Source organism: Vombatus ursinus, unplaced genomic scaffold (genome assembly GCF_900497805.2).
Source record: "Vombatus ursinus unplaced genomic scaffold, bare-nosed wombat genome assembly UNPS02010193.1, whole genome shotgun sequence".
NCBI lineage: Eukaryota > Metazoa > Chordata > Mammalia > Diprotodontia > Vombatidae > Vombatus > Vombatus ursinus.
This window is the reverse complement of record NW_020949971.1, coordinates 6030226-6054274: the sequence shown is the minus strand read 5'-3', so window position 1 is coordinate 6054274 and position 24049 is coordinate 6030226. Positions and strand designations below refer to the sequence as shown.

Genomic DNA, 24049 nt, shown 5'->3' with positions numbered 1-24049 from the left:
TTTCTTTCCTTCTTTCTTTCTTTCTTTCTTTCTTTCTTTCTTTCTTTCTTTCTTTCTCTCTTTTTCTTTCTTTCTTTCTCTCTCTCTCTTTCTTTCTTTCTCTTTCTTTATTTCTTTCTTTCTTTCTTTTTTTTCTTTCTTTCTCTCTTTTTCTTTCTTTCTTTCTTTCTTTCTTTTTCTTTCTTTCTTTCTCTCTCTCTCTTTCTTTCTCTTTCTTTCTTTCTTTCTTTCTTTCTTTTTCATCTATATAACGGAGGTTATGACACTTGTCTACCTACCTATCCCACTGGGCTAGGTCTAGGCTCAAATAATATAACAGTTGTATCTTTATCTGTTAACCCTCCTAATAGAATTACTACAATGGCTCATAAAGCTGTGTACGGATTCATTATATTCTATAATGGCAGCTAGAGATGGCATTTACTTCTATTTATCTGCATTCAGGTGACTCCAGATCTTTTAAAATTCCAGGTTTCTCTCAAGGGGCATGTGGTCCATGGGCAGGTGCCAGGGAAACACAAGGACTTTTTTTAAAGACCATTTTGTACATAGTTGGTGAGATGAGAAGCTGACCTGGTCAACTTCAGAGGACATTTGGACTTTTTTCTATTATGCTCTAAACCAAGGGTTTTTAACCTATGGTCTGTGATTTTTTTTTTCAAAAGAACTTACAACTACATTCAACATAGTTGTTTTCCTTTGTAATCCTATATGTTTTATTTTATTAAAAACATTATTCTGAGAAAGGCCCTTTGAGAATAGAATCTCTGCCCCCACATGTACTACCCTTATTTTACTGATGGGCAAAATAAAGGTTTACCAGGCTGCCAGAGGAGGCCATGATGCTGAATGGGTTAAGAACCCACTGGTCTAGGGAGACTTGGGAATGGGAGACTTTCCTCAGGTAATGGTTTGAGAGGCAAAAGTTGGTTCCGCCTATTACCCTGAGAGGCCCTGCCCACTATCCAGGCATCTCAGAAATTCCCTAAGCTTGTATCGTGGCAAGCATCCAATCCACAGGACTGGCTTCTTCTCCGCCTGATGGAGTCAAAAGGGTTCTGCTGTGTTGGAGTTTGGAAGGCTTGGGTTTAAATCCCACTGTTGCCACATCCTGCCAAGGGGGCCTTGGCTAAGGTTCTTTTAACCTCCTCAATTATAAACTTGAGGGTCTGGTCTAGATGACCCCTAAGATCTCTTTAAGCCCTAAGTCTATGTCTACTCTACAGAGGCAATTGAGTAATCCTTCCCCTTCTTTCACTCCCCCCACCAATAAAAATCCCTCAAAAGATTTTTACAGACATTTTTCCATAGGCAGAGGGTGAAAAGGCAAAGACTATTTTATGAAAAATTAGCCCTTGGGACATGGTAGTTTCTGTCTGAACTCAGGGAGAGGGATGGGAAATGTGCCTTTATTGGCATATGGGACTCCTGGATGGAGAAAGTCCCTCTACCAATGCAAATAAGCATCTTTCCTTGATTTATAGTCTTAAAGGGTTATTTAGAGATAAAGTGAATTGCCCAGGGTCACACAGCCACTATCTGTCAGAGGTGAAACTTGAACCCAGGCCTTTGTGGCCTTAAGGTATGCTCTCTATCCATTATGTCACATTACCTGTCCCCTTATGATCTTAATTTTTTTTAACTGATGACAAAACACCCAGGGACTTTGGAAAGGAAAGGGAGGAGGGCGTTCCATTCACTTTTCTGCCGTAGTATTTGGTTTTCCCAGAAACAACCCCACTGTTTTATCATGTCTTTCCCTCTCATGTTGGTTGGGAACACCTGAAAGTAAGAGGCAGCATTCAGGGAATTTTACGGCAGAATCAGAATCTGTCAGCTGCTCTGCAGATGGCTAAACCAGAGAGAAGAACAAAAGGGTCTTTGGCTAGAAGGTCAAGGGTTAACTAGGCCAGTCCACCAAATGGCATTTGGTGAGCTCTTGAGGCCACCATCCAAGTTCGTGTCATTCTTCAGCAAAATACTCCTAGTGCTTTACCCCTTGGATAAAAAAAGACAATATTTCTTCAGAAGTTCAGCCAGCCCCTTTAAATATTGACCATATGCTGTCCTGGTGCCCCCAATCTAAAGGATAGCGAAGCAGCTTGTATGGCCAAACTCAGCTCTCTTAACGAGTCAGCCTCTTGGAAGAAGGAGTCCGGGGCTAGCTAGACTAGTTAAGAACTTTAAAGCCTTTTGAACAACACCAAAATGGTGGTAGTTTTTGCTTTGGAATCCTAGAAACTGAGGCCTGGAAAGGCCCTTTGAGAATCAAATCCCTGCCCCCACATCTACTACCTCCATTTTACTGATGGGCAAAATAAGGCCTAGAGAAATGGTATGACTCCCTCAGATTCACAAAGACTGTGTTGCAGACAAGACTAGAAGGCGGGAGTCTGCAATTCAGCATGCGAAATGAAGACATCAGAGGTTTAATATTATGACTCAGTCATCTGTGCTCTATCATGGGAGTGCAAATGTTTCTTTCACCACTAATAATGTTTCTAAACTTCATTTATATCATTGGTATACAGGCTGATTTAATTCAGTAGAGAAATAGCATACAGTGTAGAGGAGTTTCCTCTTCTCTAAAATGAAGAGGTCGGACCAGCTGGCCCCTCAAGGTGCCTCCTAGCTCTCAGAATCCACGACCCTTGGGAGGAGTGCCCCAGTCAGGGTGACTTGGACCCACAAGCATAGTGGGAGCAATCTGTCATCAGCTCCAAACTGTGACTCTGCTGGGTCTTTCCTTTGCCAGAGAAGTCCAGACACAGTTTTCTACTCCTTCCTACACACAGCTCAGCCCTAAATCACTGGAGACCCTTGATTAGCAGAAGATCCAGATCCACTGGACCTGCTGCTCTCCAAGGCACTGGCTTTGAGACTTTGCATCTACCCATGTCCAGCTTATTTGCTTCTTCCTTTTGAGACCCTGGTAAAATGACTAGGTTAGGTCCTATTCCTGCTACATCTCAGTCAGCAGCACTGACTGGCTGATTGGCTGACCTCAAGCAGGCTTTCCTTTCTGAACTATCTCCAGAGCCTGGCGTTCAAAGCACTTCCTTTTCTAGGGAATCCTCAGAGGGAGTGTGAGTTTGGTCTGGGTGTGCCTCCATCACTGATCTACTAAAAAAAAACAAAAAGTTGTGGGATAGGGCCCCCAGCCCCTGGCTATTCCTCCAGATGCTGCCTTGAAAGCAGCAGGCATATCCGCCCAAGAAAAGGCAGAAGAATCAGACCCATTGTCTTGTAGCAAATTCAGATGTCCGGTTTATTGGTTACGTTCTCGGGATAGCAGCGGCAGGATTCAGTTTGCCTCTCGGTAAAAAGGCAAGGAAATGAGCAAAATGGAAGGGCAGCCTTCCCAAGCTGGAAGGAAAACACCACAGAAAGGACCAGGAACAGAGAAGCTCATGCAAATAAAGGCAAAATGAGTGAGGTGTCTCTAGCAAACAGGGGAAGAAGGAAGGAAATCTCCATCATGGTCAAGTGAAGAATAGAGCCGGCTGAGCGTGACTCGGGAAGAAAGGACAAAGGCGGAGCGAGCTGAAGAAGTAGAATGGGGCCAGGCAAGTTTCTGGCAAGGCCTGGGAGATTCTCCTGGGCACCGTGGCTGGGTTTGCTCTTGAGTTTTCAGAAACACTTTGTCATTTTCTGCTTTAATGTCAACTGGTTTCCATCGTCACTCTGGATCAAGTGAGCTGCCAGCCAGAGAATTTGGGGGATGACAATAGGTACGAGAAAGGTCTTCAGGTGTGTTGGCAGCCCACACTGCCTCTGAGTCAGGGGGATGATGGCATGGCATGTGACCAACCCCGGGCTGAAGTGGTCAACTTGCCTGGCTCCTTCTGGTCCATCCAAGAGGAGTAAGAGAGAGGCCGTGTGAGAACACGACAGGACACGACAGTGGAAGAAAGGAAAAGAAGTCTATGCGGTTGCCCAGAAACGCCATGCTCATTGCGTCCTTTCCTTGTGTAGTCTCCAAACACAAGTCTGCCTATGGACATGGAGATCCCTCACGTGGTACAGCCCATCCCTGCTACCCCACTCAGGCTGCCTTTCACTCCCACTGACTGTGACCAGGCACTTAACAGAATTAGGTCTGTTGATTAGGTTCAGCCTCCCTGCACAGACCCATCCCTGTCTTCTGTTCCCTGCCTTGGCTCAGTGTAACACATGTGCCCATGGCCATGTGCCCATGGCCAGCAGCACTGGTGGAGTACATCACGTAAGCAAAAGAAGACAAAAAGAGGGGAAAAAGAACAAGCAATCCCTGGTGGGCTTGTGAATTTCTCTTTCACACTTGACCTTGAACTCCCTGGAAGCCCCTGCTTTCCTCCTAGCCCTTCCCTCCCTCCTCTCTTGGTGCCAAACCTCTGAATAAGCCCCCAGCCACAGCCCTGAGAAGGGCAGGGCAGGGCAGGGCAGGGCAGCTGGGGCTCTGACCCAGGACGTGGACGTTCAGAGAGAGCCGACAGGACTAAGGATCACACCCCTCCAGAGTTTAGCACGGAAACCCAAAGCTTGGCTCTTAGCACTGATGGGTTAAAACAGGAAGCTACTGAGAGCACTTCTTCCTGTAGTAAGGGAAACTTTGCCGCCCCACCCCAGGTGGGCTCCTCCTCGGCCAGCCCCTGCCCTGCTCTCCCTTCTTCCCCCAAACTGAATTTTCTTTAAAGAGGACTCTTTGGTGCTACTCCCCCAGGGGCTATCATTGCACCACACTGCCAACACGCCTCCAGTCACATTCACAGGACTGTAGGATCACAGATTTCGAATCGGAAAGATTGGCCCAATCCAATCCCCCTCATTTTTCAGATGAGGAAACTGGGGCCCAGGGAGGTGAAGTGACTTGCCCAAGGTCACACAGCAAATAAGTGCCCGAAGCACGATTTAAACCCAGGTCTTCTTGACTCCAGGTCCAGGGTGTGCTACCCGTGACACCACGGCTGCCTCTCAACCGGGAGACTGAGGAGTCCAGATGAGAATGGAGCTCCTAGGTTAGTGAATTCCCTTCCTGCAGTGTTAGAGGTATAAAGCTCGTGTTTGGAGAAAAAAAAAAAGCACATTACATTTTCCTCGTATCCATCCCGTTAAAGAAAGGGTACGTCCTAATTCCTAGTAAGATATCCCACTCTTTCTCTGGCCTACCACATAAAACCTAGCAGTCCTGCCGACTTAGCAGAATGGCTTCTGTCTACTGGGGCTGCCACGGATTCGAGGTGTATAAAAGGAGAGATACGCCTCACATCAGTGCTGTGTCCATCTTCGACCCATTCCAAAACGGTAAACTCTTTGGACCCGGCTGCGCGCTGGCCCAGCTGCTGTGATTAACTACGCTAAGGACTCTGCAGGGCACGCGCGGTGCCCGAGCACACTGCAAACGAACCCTCGCGAGCCACTCGGCCGCTGTGACTTTACTCTTCCGCGACATGGTTTGCACAGGACGGTTTCCACACCTGAACCGGGACGCCGCTTCTCTTGGCCGAGAACTTGGGCCTCGGAGCCACGAAGTAAGTGGCGGGGGCGGACTCAGGCTTGGGAGAGGCGGGCAGGGCTTCGGGCCCCACCGGCGTGGCGGCGGCCTCGGAGTACGAGGCCGGCTGGGCGCCGTAGGCTGGCACGGAGCACACGGACGAAGCTCGGAAGGTGGGGGCTGAGCTAGCGTGGACCGGCTGGGAGGAAGGAGCTGACTTCAAGACTGGCACCGGCGCCAGCTTGGCCAGGGGCTTCGGGACCGGGCCGTCCTTGGCACCCGGAGGTTGGAAAGTGAATAGCGACGCGTTGAGCTGATACGGCTGGTGCTTCATGACGTCTAGGGCGTTGAGGGGCTTCTTGGCCCTCTTCTTGCTGGCCTTGGGGGGGGCCGCGGCGCCAGGCTGCGGCTTCATCGCCGCCGGAGGGTAGGCTGGAGACAGGATGGGATTGTAAGCCACGGGCGGCGGCGCTCGCACGTTGGAGGAGTATTTCCAAGACGCTGGTAGAGACGGGGTGGGAGACTGAGCGCGGGCCATGTGGGCCTGCACTTTCTCCGAGTCCACCACGTACTTCTCCATCCGAGACTGCCTCTTGGCAAAGAGCTGGGCCCCTTTGCCCCTCAACTCCGGCAGCTCGCTCGGCGGCCCCGCCCCAGACGCTGGCGTGGCGCTTCCTGCGGGCATCGCTTTGGACGTGTGGTTCACACTGGCCACTGCCGCTCGAGGGCCTCTAAAGGGACCCGCCACACTGGGAGTACTCGCGGGCGGGTAAGTGGCGGAAGCAGGCCGAGCTATTTTAATGGCAGATGCGACAATTCCCTGGGGCTGGTTCGAAACCGGGAACGCGGGAGGTTGGCTCGGCGCTGCGGTCGACGGAGACCAGACTGGGGAGACGGGAGTGGCTGGCTGAGGGGGAGAGGGCTTGGCAGAAGGTTTGGGAGCCACGGGAGGCGGGGTCTTCTGCTTCGAAGAGTGGCCCTGCATGAAATTGCAGGCCTCCGCTCCCAGGCTGAGGTAGTCTTCTTCGGGTCCTGACTCGAAGCCGGCCCCAGGCCCTCGCTTGCCCTCTGCGTTCTGCACGAGTGACAACAGTTCAGGGTTGGGACTGACCTTGGGGTGCTCTTTGAAGGTAAACATGGGCTTCGAGGCACCCCTCCGCCTGGCCTCCTGCAATATGCCCGTTCTCTTGGCTGGCACAGCAATCCTCTCATCCCGGGAAGCGATCTGTTCGGTGGGCTCATAAAAGGCCTGCTGGGCCCACGGGGCTGGCTGGGGCCACGGGGGTGGTTGTGCCGGGGCAGCTAAGGGGCTGGTCACCCCTCTGGACGAGACTTCTGGAGGAGGGGTGACCGCAGAGTAAGGGGGTGGCGCAGGAAAGTCATACAGAGGACTTGCGACGGTTCTGGTAGGGGCAAATGGCACCGCCGCCTGGTTCGTCGATCCCGGGAAGGGCTTGGCCGTCCTGTTGGAGGCTGCCAATCTGTGGGCCTCGGGCATCTCTGCGGCTCCACTCAGGCCATTCTGCTGAGCCGCGTGGCTTCGTTCCACGTAGCTTTTCGCCACGTTGCTCTGAATTCTCAGGCTTTCTTCTTCCCTCCTCTGGTAGGAAGCGACTGTCCTCAGCCCGTCTGCTTGGCCATCCTCGACTTCCCCGCGGGCCGCTCCCTCTGCCTTCACCTCCTCTTGCTGAGCGGTGATCTGGTCCATCCTCTCCCTCCTCTTGGCAAACATGAGGACGCCCTTCCCCGAGCTGTCTGGCAGCATCTGCATCTTGTCTCCACTTTTCAGCTTCTTCTCCACGTCTAGCAGCCCAGAGTCCCAGTCCGAGGTCCACGCTGGGGCTTCTTGGTCGTCGTCGGTGTCCGAGACGATCTCTTCATCTACCTCCGACTCGCTCGTGAGCTTGACTTCCACAAGCCCGTCCTTTTCGCTCTCTTCCTCGGTGTCGGCTTCGCGCTGGAGCTCTCCGGTGCCGTAGCTGATCAGGGTATACTTCTTCGCCCTCCGGCGGCGTTTCTTAAACATCAACACCCCCTTGGAGTTGGGGTTGAGGGCGTTTGTGAGGAGGAGGGCGATGCTCTTGCACTTGGATTTGGCTTCCTTCACCTGTTTCTCGGACAAGCTTTCGCTCCGCCGGAAACCTGGAAGAAAGACCAGAGAGAGAGAGATTACGGAAACGAATGAGGTCAAGGGAACCAAAGCCACAGCGAGCCCCTGGAGGCGGGGGCTGCTCCCCAGTCACGTGGCAGTGCTTCTCCTGTCTCGGGAAACTCCACCTGGACAACCGACCCGGGACAGGCCGGAGTGTGCATCTGTCATTAACTGTTACAAAAAGGAAGCCTCGTGCCAGTGGAGGAGTCTGCCTACCAGTGTGAAAATTACCCAGCAAGTAAGAATCAAAAACAGGATTTGAACCCTGATCTTCCTGCGGCCAAGGCGAGGACCGCCCTTTCACACACTAATGTTGAAATGTTCTCACCGTATCTTTCCTAAATGGCTTTCAAAAGGAGGCTTCTCAAGAAGATTTCAGTATCAAAATTGCTCTCATGTAACTCATAGAAGGAGCCCTGATCTACAGGACCTGGATTTCAAATTCCAGCTTGGCTGTTTATTACCTGCGTGACCTTGGGCTGGTCACTGAACGTCTCCAGCCCCCATTTTCTCAATAGCAAAATGGATTAAATCAGGAATTCTCCACCTGTTTGATGTCACAGACCCCCGTGGCCACCAAGTGAAGCCCTATGGGCCCCTTCTCAGAACAATGTTTTTAAATGCATACAATGAAACATACAAGATTGCAAAGAAAGCCAATTCTACTAAAATCAGTAATCAAAGTATTAAAAACAAAACAACTTTAGGGACCCCAGGTTAAGAACTTCTGGACTAAACAAGATCTGAAGTCCTTGCCAGTTTCAAGTATCTGACCCTATAAATCTCCATTCCTTTCCACCTCCAAATCTAGCAGTATAACCTACGTCAAAATTTCATTTTTGTCGTGACTAGTTCCAAAGTCACTGACACAAGTACTAACTCAACATCTATAAAGCAGATAACATCAATTCATTTAAGAAATGTCAGCCCCAAATGTTTGCAGACCAATCTAATAATCATTTTTTTTTTACCAGATTTGTGATTTCACAGAGTCTGGTAATCAGGGCATTTCAGCACCTCAGGAAATTTAAAGTCTGGGAGAGTGGTACAAGCACTGACAGACCAAATATTTATCAAAGGAAGCACTTGAACCCAGGTTTTTCTGACTCTGAGAATGGCTCTCTAGTCACACTATCTACTATTCCAAAATGCCTCCTGATAAAAAAAAAATAATATATCACATATCTACAGAAATTTTAACTCACATTTCAGTACTCCTTCAACTCTTACAAAGGTAAATGCTAGATATAATAAATTTCATAAGGCATACAAACGATTGTGATTTTAAAATTTGATTGGGATTGGAGGAGAATGGATCATATAACTTCTACTAGGTTTCAACATTTTAAAAATATAACCTACTTTTCCCAAAGTTTCTTTTGTTAGATATTAGCTACTGACATAAAAAAAAAGATTTGGCAACAGTTTGATTTCTAACTCTATTTGCTTAGTTTTTTTTTTAAGGATCTAGTAAATATTTGTCACAAATTAGAAACAAATTCAAGTGCCTTTGAATTTCACAAAAGAGGTAAGTCTGTTTCTTATTTTTGAAAAATCAAAGGAAAGATATACTTAGTTCTCACCAGCACTGGAAGGAACACACGCCAGACAGACCTAAGAGCTTACCAGAAATAATTCTGTCATCATGACACAATGATTTTATGAAATCAAATTGCTGAGATTCTCCAGTGTTCTCATTTTATGGAGGGACAGAGAAGCTGGGAAGGCTGAGCTCATGCAGGATTCCTGTCTCCAGTTCTTTGGAAACTGAGCCCCAAGTGTCCAGTTGTTACTGCCTTGGGTGCCAAAATTTAAAGTATGTGAACTCTTCTCTCTGACGCCCCTTTAATGCATTATAAATGGGCTGATTACATATAGATGCTTACAGCACAAGCCACAGCCGGCTCCACATGCCACTGAGGACACAGGTGGCTCTGCTAAAAATATGCCCTGGAAGGCATTAGAATTGGGCGATGCTACTCACAGCATCCCTGATTCCAGACTCTTTGAAGATAGCCCTCAAATCTCTCACCAGGATTCTTGACAGAATCCACAAAGGAAACCTCAAGAGTAGTCATAGACTGTCTCCTCCCCACTCCCTTTCACAGGGAAAGCACCGAGGCTCATCTAGCCCTTACTACTTTCCTTCCCGAGAACCCCCTCCCTTCTACTACTGAGCAGCCTGGGATGTCATCATATCCCGCTTTAAGCACCCCTACCTCCTGGGCTGAGAGTCTGACCTCTATATCAAGGAGGTAGACCAAGCAGCCAGGGCACTGTGCAGCCTCATGCAGAATCCCTGAGCTGCTGGGATCAGGTATCCCACATGCTGGTGTCTGTCAAACAGACTTCTGCAAGCATCATCAAGCTGCAGACATTTCTCTCTCACTCTCTCTCTCTCTCTCTCTCTCTCTCTCTCTCTCTCTCCCTCCCTCCCTCTCTCTCCCTCCCTCTCTCTCCCTCTCTCTTCTTCTCTTTCTCTTTGTCTCTTGAAAGCTGGATCTGCTTTTACTATCCTTACTGTAGCCTGACTCTGAAACATACCTCTCAGCAGTAGCAGTAGCTACAGAACCAGTGACTTTGGCCCTTTAAATTCAGTCTGTCAATTTCAAATGTGTTTCTGGGCTGTCTTAACAGTGACACAGTTCATTTTTTTTTTTTAAATGAAAACAAAACCCAGCTGGGCAATACTTCTCTTTAGTAAGGGAATAGAGAAGCAAGTGCGACACTTTGCACACTGCTAATTGACTCTCAGCCCTGTTCCAAGGGGCAGACACTGCCGGCCCCTGGTGCCTGCCTACAGGGAGAATAAAAAGGATTGCCAATGAGCAAAGAGAGAAAGTTGACAGCCTGGGCGAAATCCTCCTGAAAAACAGAATGGCGTGGGAGAGGGAAAGGGGCAGGAGTAGGTGATGGACCAGGTGAAACAGCCCCTTGCAAGGGGCCAACGCAGGGGCAGGAGTTACTTACGGGCGTGCCGGGCTCGGTGCTTGTGGGGCCTCCGGTGATCCCTTTCTGAGATCTGCTGATCTTCTCCCCGCTCAGTGCCTTCCGAGGAGAGGGGAAAGGAGACCACAGAAGGAGGTGCTTCAGCCCGCCCTCCTTCCACTTGAAAATCACCACACCCCTTTCTTCCTGCCCAGTTGGACCCTTCTGCCTTCTCTCTGTCGTAGGAGTAGTTGATGACCACTTCAGCTCTGGAGAGGTGGGGGGCTCCCGCCTCTCTCCCCTGGGTAACATGCAACTCTTGGCCACTAGAGAGCTGAATTAGCTTGTCACTGGGCCCCTGACCAGAATCCTCTTTCTCATCAGAGAAGGCAGACGTTTCTTGGCCAAACCCTCCCTGCAGCTGGTCTGGGTGAGGGTCAGGGGAGGGGTGGTTTTCAGCTCCTTCCGGGATAATCCCCACCAAGGTCCCAGGGTCTTTGTGTCTGTCAGGCAACAGGGACAACTGCAGCTCCACCACGGCTCCTGGCCTGCCCCCTTCTATCTCCCCCAAGACTATTGACTCTGCCCAGGGTCTTCTTGGGGGGTGCAGAGCTATTTGGGGGCTTGGCTTGGTCTCTCCTGAACAATCGGGGCTCTTTTCATCTTTCTGGCCAGGAAATGCCCTCTGGCTCTGGGTGCAGTGGGGCCAAATTTCCAGGCTGGTTCTCTCCACGTGGTCCTCATGGACAAGGTGGTCATGCTCTTTGTTTGCAGTTTCAGGGATGTAGGTCTCATTTATTCCATTGGATGGTCTGCACACAAAAGATAATTCCAAACAGTTATTTTCATGGGTGTTTCTTTGAGGGGCTAGCCAAAGAATTTCTGACACTTTTATGAGGTCTGATAAATGTAGTACAAGGTCAGTCTGTTTCTGCCTAAATGTCTGCAGCAGTGACCGGGAGGAATGAGGTTGGCGGTATGTCCCCTTTCCCTCCACCCCCTTGAGAAGCAGCACGTTGTACTGGATAAGGCACTGGCCAGAAAAGCCAGGCAACTTGGGTTCAAATCCTACCTCAGACACTTACTGTCAGTGTGACCCTGGGTAAGTCGCTTAAGATCTCAAACTCAGTTTCTTGATCTGTAAAAAGAATGGGTTGGACTCAATGACCTCTAAGATACCTTCCAGCTCTGGATTGATGATTCTCTGATCCCTTCTTAAGAACTTGGCCCTAAAGGAAAGGAGAAACCCTCCTTATCACTTTCATTTCCAATCCCCATCTCGATTTTGTCTCCAAGAGCTGGGGGATGCCAGAACCATCTCCTAGATCCGTATATTTGGCATGAGGCCACCAACCCATCTGGATGCTTAACAGAATTTTTCGGTTTTCATCCAGATGTTTGATGTCACATAAACAAAGGCCAGCTCTTCCCAGACAGGGCCAAGAGCTCCCAGATAAAAGTGATCCAATAGCCTTTTGGGAGATTTTATTTTTGGATGGAATGGAATCGAAGGCAACATCTCTGACCACAGGAAGTATTTGGTCTTGGTAACGAGCACCCCTTTCCGTGCTGCTGGGATTTGGGAGGCCATGGGATATTAATCATTGGAATCTGGTCGCCTCCCTCACCGAAGCCACCTGAGCAGCTCATTTGTGTTTTCTATCACATCTTCTCTCTGGGAGCTTCCCTAGAAGAGAAGCCATTTCGACAGCTCATGGTAAAGGGGCTGAGTTTCTTAGCCCAGACCTTTGCCTCTGAACTCAGGCCCTCTCCTTCTGTTTGGCTTCTACATCTTTTGTTCTCACTGGGTAAAGAAGTATAGGTTAAAAGATGTTTAAAACAAACAAACAAAAACCTCCTTTCTCAAGTTCTAATTATAAAAAAGCAACTGTATGAACTTGAATTTTCCAGTTGCTAATGAATTTCTTCTCTGCCCCTTTTCTACCTCAGTCAGTCATATACAGAATTATTAAAGGGAGTTTATTCCAATATTGTGAGACTAAGAACAGTGTTGTATAAATGCTGGCTGGTGTTATTATTATGTGTTTTATGAACCTTGTTTCTTTTGGCCTTCACAAAAACCCTGCAAGATAAGTATTTTTATTACCTCCATTTGACAGATGAGGAAACTGAAGCAGAGATTAAGAAAACTAGTAAAGTAGGGTGGCACCTTCTCTGCCATTTGTAGCCTTAGAGAGCTGCCTTAAGCCAGAGAAGTAATATAACCTGCCAGCATATGTCAGAGGAAGGATTTGAACCTAGGTCTTCCTGGCTCCAAGGCCAACTCTTCCTCTGCCATGCTGACTGCTTCTCCATGGAGTAGGAGAGTTCAACCTTTTGTGCATTATGGACCAATTAACTGGCAGTCCCCTTTTCAGAATAAAGTTTTTAATTGCATAAAACAATCTGTATAGGATTACAAAGAAAACCAATTACATCAAAATTAGATTATTTAATTTTAAGGATAAGTTCATAGACTCCAAGTTAAGAACCCCTGCTCTACAGAGCAATGGATAGGGTTGCTTCCTCACATAAGCCCATTATAAAAAAATGCTTAATAAATGCGTATTGCAAGAAATGCAAATTAAAATAATTCTGAGGTACCACCTCACACCTGTCAGGTTGGCTAATATGACAGAAAAGCAAAATAATAAATGTTGGAGGGGATGTGGGAAAATTGGGACATTAATGAACTGTTGGTGGAGTTGTGAGCTGATCCAACCATTCTGGAGAGCAATTTGGAACCATGCCCAAAGCGCTGTAAAACTGTGCATACTTTTTGATCCAGCAATACCACTACTAGGTCTGTATTCCAATGAGATTTTTATAAAGGAGGGCGGGGGAAGGGACCTATCTGGTACAAAAATATTTGTACTCTTTTTGTGCTCTTTTTGTGGTGTCAAAGAATTGGAAATTGAGAGGATGCCCATAGATTGGGGAATGACTGAACAAGCTGTGGTGTATGAATGTCATGGAATACTGTTGTGCTATAAGGAACGACGGTCAAGCCAATTTCAGAAAAACCTGGAAAGACTTATGAACGGATGCAAAGTGAAACGGAATGCAAAAGTGTCCTGCAAAGCAGGACAAGGAAAACACAGTAAGAGATACACTGCATGATGATCAACCGTGAGTGACTTAGCTCTTCTCAGCAATACAGTGTTCCAAGACAATCTCAAAGGGCTCGTGATGAAACATGCTGTCCACCTCCAGAGAAAGAACTGATGGAATCTGAATGCAGATTGAGGCATACATTTTGCACTTTCTGTATTTTTGTGTGTGCTTTCCCCTTTTAGGTCTGTGTCTTCTTTCACAACATGACTAATATGATCATATATTTTGCACAATTGAACACATATAACCTATATCAAATTGTTTACTGTCTTAGGGAGGGGGCAGATGGAGAAGAGAGGGAGAAAATTTGGAACTCAATTTTTTAAAAATGAATGTTAAAATTGTCTTTACATGTAACTGAGGGAAAATAAAATATTATTAAAAATCAATGTCTATTGCATTGAATTTTAATCTCTGCAATGCCAAATATCCACTGTTTTTCTTTGGATAAGGCCTACAAAGCATTCTTGGTATACTACTGTAAAAATAGTATGTTAGGTCTACAGGGGTACTAAGGAAAAGGGCTATACCGAGAAAGGATGAAGGTGAAATCAGCCAGAGAAATGAAGACTACGTGATACCACCTGTATTTCTGATCTCTGGTTGTAGCTCGTTACATCAGATTAGATCTTTCTGGACTAAGAAACAATATGCTGCATTAATTATATTCCACTGGAGGCTACTGGCCAGGTCAGGAGGTTTGTAATTTAGCCAGGCTCAGGATAGGCTCTGGATTGCATCTCTTGGAGTTATGAGAGCCCTCTGCTGAGTACATACAGATAGGGTAGTTTGAATTCATAAACATTTCCTTGTAGGCTAGAGTACTTGAGGACAAGCCAGAGAAATGTTAGCCTTTATTGGTAGCTGAGGCTAGGAGTATAGCACATAAGCATTAAAAAAACCAAACTTTTTTCTATTTTAGAGATAGAGAGAGAAGAGAAATTCATATACCTCAGAAGGTTATTTTCACTTCCATCAACACGCAAAATTAATTCTATGTTTCCTGCTTTTAAGTCCAGTAATTTATAAATATATTTAAAGTCTCATTGACCCATTGACCATATTATATGGGCAATTGTTCAGCAAAAAAGAGACCTATCTTCTAGTGAGAGTAAGTTTGATGTAGTGGCTAACACAGTGACTGGCCATGGAGCCAGGAAGATCTGAGTTCAAGACCTGTCTCAGACATATTCAAGATGTGTGACCCTGGCCAAATCACTTCAACTCTCAGTTCTCTAGATAATTCTTTCCAACCATGATTTGCAGAGAAGGTGCTGACCTGCATTGGTTGAAGGAGTTCATTCATCAAGAATAACCCTATTCCAATGAAATCCCAAGTCCAGTCCTTATCCTCTGGTGAGAGATGACATGGGCATGAGGGAAAGAGAACTATTTAATCTCATAAAACACAATTAATTTCAGCCTTATTTTGATTTGACATGCTAAGAGATAACCCTATCCAATTAATGGTTTCTTTAAAATAAAAAAGCAGTAAACGGAATTCTTAGAATTAAGAATAACAGGTGAAAATTAAAAATGATAGAAGGAAAATTAAGCTGTTCACTGGAATCCTTTCAGAGACTCATACTACCACCTTTCACTAGTTGGAATATAAAAGTCAGTGTCTGCCTCAAACTTTCAGGAAAAAGAGTCCATTGTGATCAAAACAAGACCCAGAAGTGAGCGTCCCAGATTACAAATGAGTTACAATGGAATTTAACTCACTAACTCAGTGAAGGAATTAGCCCTCCAATCGCCTAAAAAGGAGAGAAACAAGAAGAGAGCTTCTCTTCTTGAAGGAAAAAAAAGGTGCCTAAAGATGGCCCTGAGAGTCTTAGCCCTGGTAATTTCAAGCAGTAATCACAGTCAATAAACTCCTTACTAAGTCCCTACTAACCATCAGGCACTCACTTCAGTTGAGAACCTTAAGTATTTGGCTAAATGAGCTGAGTTTCAATGGAATATTGATGAAAATCCTTCTGGGATGCCTCGCTGTGGTGTGGATATAACTGCATTCTCAAAGGCTGGGCCAGTACAACACCATCTTTGGCAGATACCACCAAGCTGGAAAGGAAGAGCTAGAAGAGGACCATCTAGTCCAATCCCCTCACTTTACAGATGAGGAAACTGAGGCTTAGAGATCTAGAGCTGGAAGGGAACTTAGAGGTTATCTAGACCCCCTTATTTTACAAATGAGGAAATGGAGGTCCAGGGAAGTTAAATAACTTTGGTGTCGTTGTTCAGCCATTTCAGTTATGTCCAACTCTTTATGACCCCATTTGGTGTTTTCTTGGCAAAGATACTGGACTTGTTCGCCATTTCCTTCTCCAGCTTATTTTACAGATGAGGAAACTGAGGCAAACAAGGTTAAGTGACTTGCCCAGAGTCACATAGCTAGTAAGTGTCTAAGGCCAGATTTGAACTCAGGAAGATGAGTCTTCCTGACTCCAGGCTTGGTGCTCAATCCACTGCACCACCTAGCTGCTCTAAGCAACTTTCCCAAGGTCATATGAGTAATAAATATGAGGTAGAATTTGAACCCAAGACCTCTGACCTCAGAGCTAGTTCATTTCTTTTTTGACTCTACATCCATGTGGTACTGTCATCTAAGCCTTTGTGTAGAGAGGCTGATCACCAGACTGGCCATATACTGATCATGTTTACAGCCACAGAGGATCTGTGATCTGCAGTGATGGAAGAGACCCAAGAGGAGTAAAACTGAGGATGCTGGACGTCCCGATAACCTCTAAAAACAATCCTGACCTTCACCCATTTCTATGATACATAGTCTGAGCTGGGCAGGACATACCTGCTGAGATTTAAGCAAAACTCACAGCCCAACAATACCTATGAAGGTAAAGCAGTGCACTTGGACAGAATGCTGGGTATGGAGGAAGCAAAGTCTGGATTTGAGTTCCATTCCTGACATTTACTAGCTGGGTGACCCTGATCAAATGCTGGTACCTCTCTGGGCTTCAGTTTCCTCCTCTGTAAAATCAGTTGGCCTCTAAGGTTCCTTCCAACTCTTCATCGCTGCTTGTGTGATTCTGGGATCCTATGAGCCATAGCCATGGATAGCTTATAGGTCTTGTCTAGTTGGGAGACCCACCAGATATTTTTGGTAGACATTCTCCAGGAAGCCACAGTCTTGCAGCATAGGGGTGGGGGAGGGTTATATCCTACAAGTAGGCAGGCACATGGAAAACATTCTATAGCTCAGAGGCAACATTCTGGGAATTGGCCTCCTACAAATGTTTAGGGTCTGGAGATTGTTCTTAATTAGAGAAAATGACCATCAGCTCTTTCTTATCAGATGAGATTAGACTTTACTCCCCCTCCATATACTCTGTGATCTTGATGCTCTGGCCCATTTGCTGTCTCTCACATCTGGCATTCCATCTCCCATCCCCACACCTTTGCATTGGCTGTCCCCCATGCCTGGAATTCTCATTCTCCTCACCATCACTCTCAGAAGCCCAGCTTGCTTCTAGAATCAGCTCAAGCACCACCTTCTCCAGGAGGGCTTTCCCAGTTCTCAAGGCTACTAGAGGCTTGCCCTCCAAGGTGACCATCCATCTACTTATACCTACATCGTTATTTACCTGCTGCCTCCCCGTTAGAATGTGAACTCCTCGAGGGGAGGGACTGGTTCACATTTCTTTGTATCTCCAGCATGATGATGGCATATAGTAAGCATTTAATAATTGCTTATTCATTGACTAAATCTCATATTCCCCTCTTCCTGCAGTCATTTTCCTTTAAGAAGTTAATGAGTGAAATGGTCAAATGGGAAAAAAAAAATCTTTGCATCAAATTTCTCTGATAAGAGTTTGGTATCTAAGAGATATCAACTGTAGATGTGTGCATATACATAGATGCAAATATGCATGTGCATGTATATGGCTAATAGCCATTCTCCAACACATTATTTCAAAGGCTATGAAGAAATTCTTCAAAGAAGAATTGCAAAGTATTCACAACCACATGAAAGAATGCTCTAAATCAATAGTAATCAGAGGAACACAAATCAAAATAATCCTGAGGTTTCACCTCACACCTTACAAATTAGAAAAAAAAATGACCAAAAATGGCATTAGTCAGTGTTAGAAGGGTTGTGGAAAGACTTAAGATACATTAATAGGGCAGCTGGGTAGCATAGTGAATAGAGCACTGGGCCTGGCATCAGGAGGACCTGAGTTCAAATCTGAACATTTACTAGCTATGTGACCCTGGGCTAGTCATTTAACCCTGTTTGCCTCAGTTTCCTTATCTGGAAAATGAGCTGGAGAAGGAAATGGCAAAACTACTCCACTATCTTTGCTCAGAAAACCCCAAATGGAGTCACAAAGAGTCAGACATGACTAATTAACCAAACAACAAAAGGTACACTAATACATTGTTGGTGGAGCTATGAAATGGTACAATCATTTTGGAAAGCAATTTGGAATTCAGCAAATAAAGTGACTAAAATGTCCATACCCTTTGAACCAGAGACTCCATTACTGAACTTATACCCCAAAGAAGCTATCAATGAGAAGAAAGTCCCCACATATTCCAAAATATTTATAGCATCACTTTTCATGATAGCTAAGAATTAGAAACCAAGTAGATTCCCATCATTTGGGGAATGTCTAAACAAATTATGGTACATGAATGTAATGGAGTATTACTGTGCTGTAAGAAATAATGTGCATGATGACTACAGAGAATCATGGACATATCTACACGAACTGATGCAGAGTGAGCCAGGCAAAGCCAAAGAAACAACATTCACAGTTGCTACAGCAACGTAAATGGAAAGATCAATGACACACCAGAACATAAAAGTGAATGTAAAAAATAACGAGATTCGGCAGGACTCGAGTGAAGAGACATGGAAAGCCATTTCCAGCCCAGCCCTCTGTGGAGGTGAAAGCTCCTCCGGCATCAGGAATGTCTTTGGACTTTTCCAAAGTGTGTTAATCAGTTACACCGACTTTTCTGTTCTAAAAATGCTATTTGTTATATGGGATGGCTCTCTGGAAGGTGGAGAGATGCATAAGAACTATGATGATGTAAAAAAAGAAAATGTCGATGAAAACTTATTTTAAAAAGTTAAGAAGTGTTGGCATGGTCCAGAAGGCAATAACTAGAGAAGAAAGGGTTGTGACTAAACTCCTCTGAACAGATCCCTCATTACGCTGTCTGAAGAGGTTGGATGTCCTCAACTCCCCACTGGAGAGGAGGAGCTGGTTCAGACTCCCTGAAGTCAACAGTGGTTTGGATTGGACTATGCAGTGTGATGTTTTCCTTCCTATAGACCTTAGTCAAAATGCTCAACTGGCTCCCAGCTGGTCAGCAGTCCTGTTATGCAGGGCCCTGGGGCCCAGCCCTAAAGTCCTAAAGTTCTTCAGCCTTCCTCTGGTTAGATGAAAATGCCACTGGGGTGATTCAAGCTGCCATTTTTGAAGATGAGAAGATGCAATTTTTCTCTTAAAAGGACAGGAAAGCCTCATGGAACAGGAACCCAACCACCCAGAAACAGGTTGGGTAAACAAAGATGAAGTGGAATAGTAATTAAAGCAAAATCAAGAGAGCCCTGAGTGGATAGGACACTGGACTTGGAGTCAGAAGACCCCGGTGTAAGTCCTGCTGACTTCAGACACCTATGTGACTCTGGGTAAGTGCCCAACATCTCTGGACCTCAGTTTCCTTATTTGTAAAATGAAGTGGCTGAATCCACTTCGAGGTTCCTTCTAGCTTGAAATCTCTCGTCCTATGAACCTTGGATGAGAAGGTTGGCTGTTGCCGTTGTTATCATTGCAATCTCTTTTCAATAAAAAGAGGCCAGCGACCCATATCATCCCCTCTCCTCTCCCCACAAAGAGCTGCACTAAGGAATCCACTGGACAAACAAACAAATGAAAACTCATGACTTCCAGCAGAAGTTCTGGAGTCACGAGGGATCTTTCCCAATGTCCAATAGCTCTGACATTTGTAATTCTCTGTACAAAGAGAATTAACGTTCAGGATAAGGGCCCAAGACACTGCCAGGCGGGTCTCCTCCAAGACCAGGGAAGTGACCTGAGCAGGCTGGACTTACTTAGGAAGCAGACAAATGAATCAAGAAGTTTCTCGAGGAGAGTGGGAACAAAGGTTCTTCAGGCTAATCTGATGTCATTTGAAAAATTCAGTCATCAAGCATTTATTAAGCACCTACTGTGTGTTTATATACAGTTGTCGTTTATACAGTGCTTTAAAGCTCACAAAGTACTTTAGAAATATTATCTCATCTTATTCTCAAAACAACCCTAGGAGGTAGGTGCTATTAGCATCTCCATTTTACAGGTGGGAAATGGAGGCAGACAGGAGTGAAGTGACTTGCCCAGGGTCACACAGCTTTTATGTGGCTAAGGCTGGATTTGAATTCAGGTCTTCCTGAGCCCATATCTACTGTACCTAGCACCTAGCTACCTCTACATGCACAGATCTGTGCTAGGTACTAGAGAGCCAAAGACAAAAAGCAAAAACAACCCTCCAAACAAAAAAACCCTATGCCTGTTCTCATAAAGCTTACAGTTTTGAGGGCAATCCAGGCATGGGGAGGACAACATGCTCATATATAAGTCTATAAGAACAAATGCAGAGTAGTTAGACACCAAATTGTCGGGGGAGGGGGGCTGGCATTGGGGAGATCAAGAAAGGCTTCATGCAGAAGGTGCGTCTTAAGAAGCATCTTGCAGGACGCCAGACACTCTGTGAAGTGGAGGTAAGCAGGGAGGGCCTTCCAGGCATGGAAGATGACCAGTGCAAAGGCATAGAGATGGAGTTGTGTTTCCCTTCACCAGAGAAAAGTGGAGTAATATACAGTAAGGCTGGAAAGAGAGGTTGAGGCCAAGATCTTAAAAAACTACTCTTTTAAATATATTATTATTGATATTTTTTGTTTTAACATTACCAACATTTCCCACTATCAGCTAGGTGGATAGAGTGCTGAACCTGGAGTCAGGAAGACTCATCTCCCTGAGTTCAAATCTGGCCTCAGATACTTACTGGCTGTGTGACCCTGGGCAAGTCACTTAACCCTGCTTGCCTCAGTTTCTTCCTCTGTCAAATGAGTTGGAGAAGGAAATGGTAAACCACTCCAGTACCTTTGCCAAGAAAACCCCAAATGGGGTCATGAAGAGTCAGACATGACTGAAATGACTGAACAGCAACAAGGACTTTGTTGAGTTGGGGAGTGACATGCTTAGAGCTGCATTTAAAGAAAATCACTTTGGCAGCAGGTGAATTCAAGAGGGAAAAAGATATAAGGTGGGGAGAACTATTAGGGACCCTTACAGTAGCACAATCTGCAAACATTTGTAATATGGAAACAAAACATATCATTTAACATTTTGTTTGTTTTTTTGTCTTTTTGGCTAGGCAATTGAGGTTAAGTGGTTTGCCCAGGGTCACACAGCTAGTAAGCATCAAGTATATTTAACATTTTTAATGAAAAAACAAACAAACAAACAAACAAACAAAAAAGAAATGTTTCCAAGAGGTATTTGCAATTGAAAGGGCAGGACTGAAGCTCAAGGGAGAGAGTAGAACTGAATGGAGAGAATTGCAAGTCATCTGCATTGAGATAATAATTAAACTCATGGGAATGGATGAGGTTAGTGAGAGATGGCTGTGTAGAGAAAGAGAGAGAGAAGAGTGATCAGGATGGAGTTGTGAGGCCCTCCCACAATTAGGGGATGTGGTGGGGATAATTCAAAGGGGCTTAAGAAGGGGTAGTCAGATAGGTGGGATGAGAACCAGAAGTGTTAGAAAAACAGGACTAAATACATCAAGGTTGAGAAGGATGAGGTCTACAAAAAGTCCATTAGGCTGGGCAATTACAAGATCATTGGTGAAACTTTGGAGAGAGTGGTGAGTGATGAGAGCAGAGGCCTGAGTAGAAAGAATTGAGGAGTGAGTGAGAAAGATTGGAGGTGACCAGTGTGGATAGGTTTTCCTAGGAGTTTGGCTGAGTAAGGGAGAAGAGGTACAAGAGACAGTTGGAGGAGAGTGGAACATCTAGTGAACATTTTTTTCAAGATGAGAGAGACTTGGGAATATTTGAAGATGATAGAGAAGGAACCAGCTGACAGGAAGAGGTTGAAAACTAGGAGAGAAGAGGGGATGGAATCAAAGACAAATGAAGAAGCCTTGGCTTTGGTGTGGAGGACAACTTCATTATCAGAAACCAGAGGGAAGAAGGAGATGAAGACCTGAGAAGAAGAGAGAGCTTTTCAATTAACCAGAGTGTTCAATCCATTCCAATCTAATTCTACCCAAGCCCCTCCTGGATCACTGCCTTATCATGATTCAAGGGCTCATATAACACAATGAAACCATGAGCTATACCATGCAGGGTTACCCAAGTGGACAGGTCACAGTGGAGAGTTCTGACAAAAGGTGATCCCCTGGAGAAGAAATGGCAAACCAGTCCAGTATCTTTGCCAAGAAAACCCCATGGACAGTATTAAAATGATAAAAGAGGTGACACTGGAAGATGAGCCCTCAGTGTCCAATACACTACTGGGTTAGAGTGGAGAACAACTCCAAGTAGCTCCAGTACTAATTCTATCCAAGAAATATTTATTAAGCACCTACTATGTGCTGGGCAGTATGTCAGGTGCTGATGATGCAAAAGGCAAAATCACAATTACTTCTGCAGTCAAGAGGGTTCCATTTTTCATCTGGGGGCCCATCTCTCCGCCAAGAGATACATAGGGAGATTTCAGGGAGTCAATCAACTTGAGTGGGAAAAAATACATCTTAATTTTCACTAACCTCTTATTGAAATTCAGCATTTCCTTCGACTGTATATTTTTTTTTAAAAAAAATGATTTTGAGAAGGGGTTCACAGGGTTCATCAGAAGCCAAAAAGCTGTCCATGTCACACAAAGACATTAAGAACCCCAGACTAAGGGAACACAACAGTTACACAGACATGTCAATAACTATACCAGTAGCTGACATTTCTAAAGGAGTGAGGAGAGAAGGCTTGGAGATGACCAGGGTGGATAGGTTTTCCACCTAAGGTTTACAAAGTTTACCAAAGATTTTCTGCCATAACGCCAGGTGGAGAGGCGAAGCATCAGGAAAGGTTTTCATGGAAGAGGCACCGCCTGAAAGAGTTTGGAGGGAGTATAGGCTGCTAAGAGGCACAGGTGAGAGGGAAGTGTTTCCCAGGTATGGAGCACGCTTGTGTAAAAAAAGTGGAGAGCCAAGATAAAAGGTCAAATTCACAGAAAAGCAATCTGGTCAGTTTAGGTGAAATGTTAACTGTGTGAAGGGGAGTAATGTGAAATATCTGGACATAGGTGAGTGCTCCCATCCATGGTGGTTTTTATTGGCTGACTTTGCATGTATGATTCTTTAGTTCCAAATCACCCTAACCCACCCCCAGCTCATAAACGCTCTGCCGCTCATGTGAGCAGGACACCCTCTTCTCCACTTAATTTGGCAAGAAGAAAAGGCTTCCTTACCTTCTGATAAGCATTTGGAGAGAATCAGTGATGTTTTCCATAAGTTTGATGACTTCTGAGTATGTAAGATCTGTACACGGGGTGCCATTGATAGATACCACTTCATCCCCTTCACGTAGACCAGACTCTGAGGCTTTGCTCTTGCCACGAATCTGCATGGGTTAAAAAAAAAAAGGAGAACATATTTCAGAATCTAGTCACTTAAAAAATGCTACCTTTCTATAGGAAGAAATACAGGAGTCATATGTCTACACAACAGTGTGGAAGAGTGGAAAGTCAGGTGGTCAACATACATTTATCAAGCACTTACTGTATACCAGTCACTGTGCTAAGTGCTGGGGTATAAAGAGAGGCAAAAAAATGTCCCTGCCCTCAAGTAGCTTACATTCTAACGTGAAGAACAACATGCAAACAACTAGGTAGGTAGGATACATGAAGGGTAGATGGAAGGCAATTTGAAAGGGGAGAGCACTGGCGGCTGGGGAATTGAGAAAGGCCTCCTACGTAAGGTGAGGAAACCTGGGTGGGGGGGGGAATTAAGAGGCAAAGGAGAGAACATTCCAAGAATCAGGCAGGGGAATGGGAGATGGGATGCTCATCCAAGGAACTGCTAGGAGGTCTGTGTAGCTGGACCACAGAGCATAGGGAAGGGAGTAAAGTATTAGAAGACTGGAAAAGTAGGAAGGGACCAGCTAGAAGAACTTTAAATGTCTAACCAAGATTTTTATATTGAATCTAGAGGGGAACAGGAAGGCACTGGAGCTCACTGAGCAGGCAGGTGACATGGTCAGACCTATGCTTCAGAAAGATCACTTTGGCAGTTTAGGGAAGCGTGGGTTGGCATGGCACAAGACTTGGGCCATGGGGACCTCCATGGAAAGA

General features: G+C 45.6%; 1 protein-coding gene across 3 annotated transcripts in view; it reads right to left on the bottom strand.

Moving 5' to 3' along the window:
• SYNPO2 (synaptopodin 2) overlaps positions 1 to 24049 on the bottom strand; it is a 203135-nt gene that overhangs the window by 21167 nt on the left and 157919 nt on the right. For 2 of the 3 annotated variants that reach the window (XM_027853703.1, XM_027853704.1), the window contains exons 2-4: positions 23168 to 23319; positions 10596 to 11365; positions 5457 to 7615 (exon numbers count right to left, since the gene is read on the bottom strand). In XM_027853703.1, coding sequence (XP_027709504.1) covers positions 5457 to 7615; positions 10596 to 11365; positions 23168 to 23319 — 3081 coding nt within the window. Of the gene's footprint in view, positions 1 to 5386; positions 7616 to 10595; positions 11366 to 23167; positions 23320 to 24049 lie in introns of all 3 variants that reach the window. The other variant, XM_027853705.1, reaches the window with a different exon arrangement.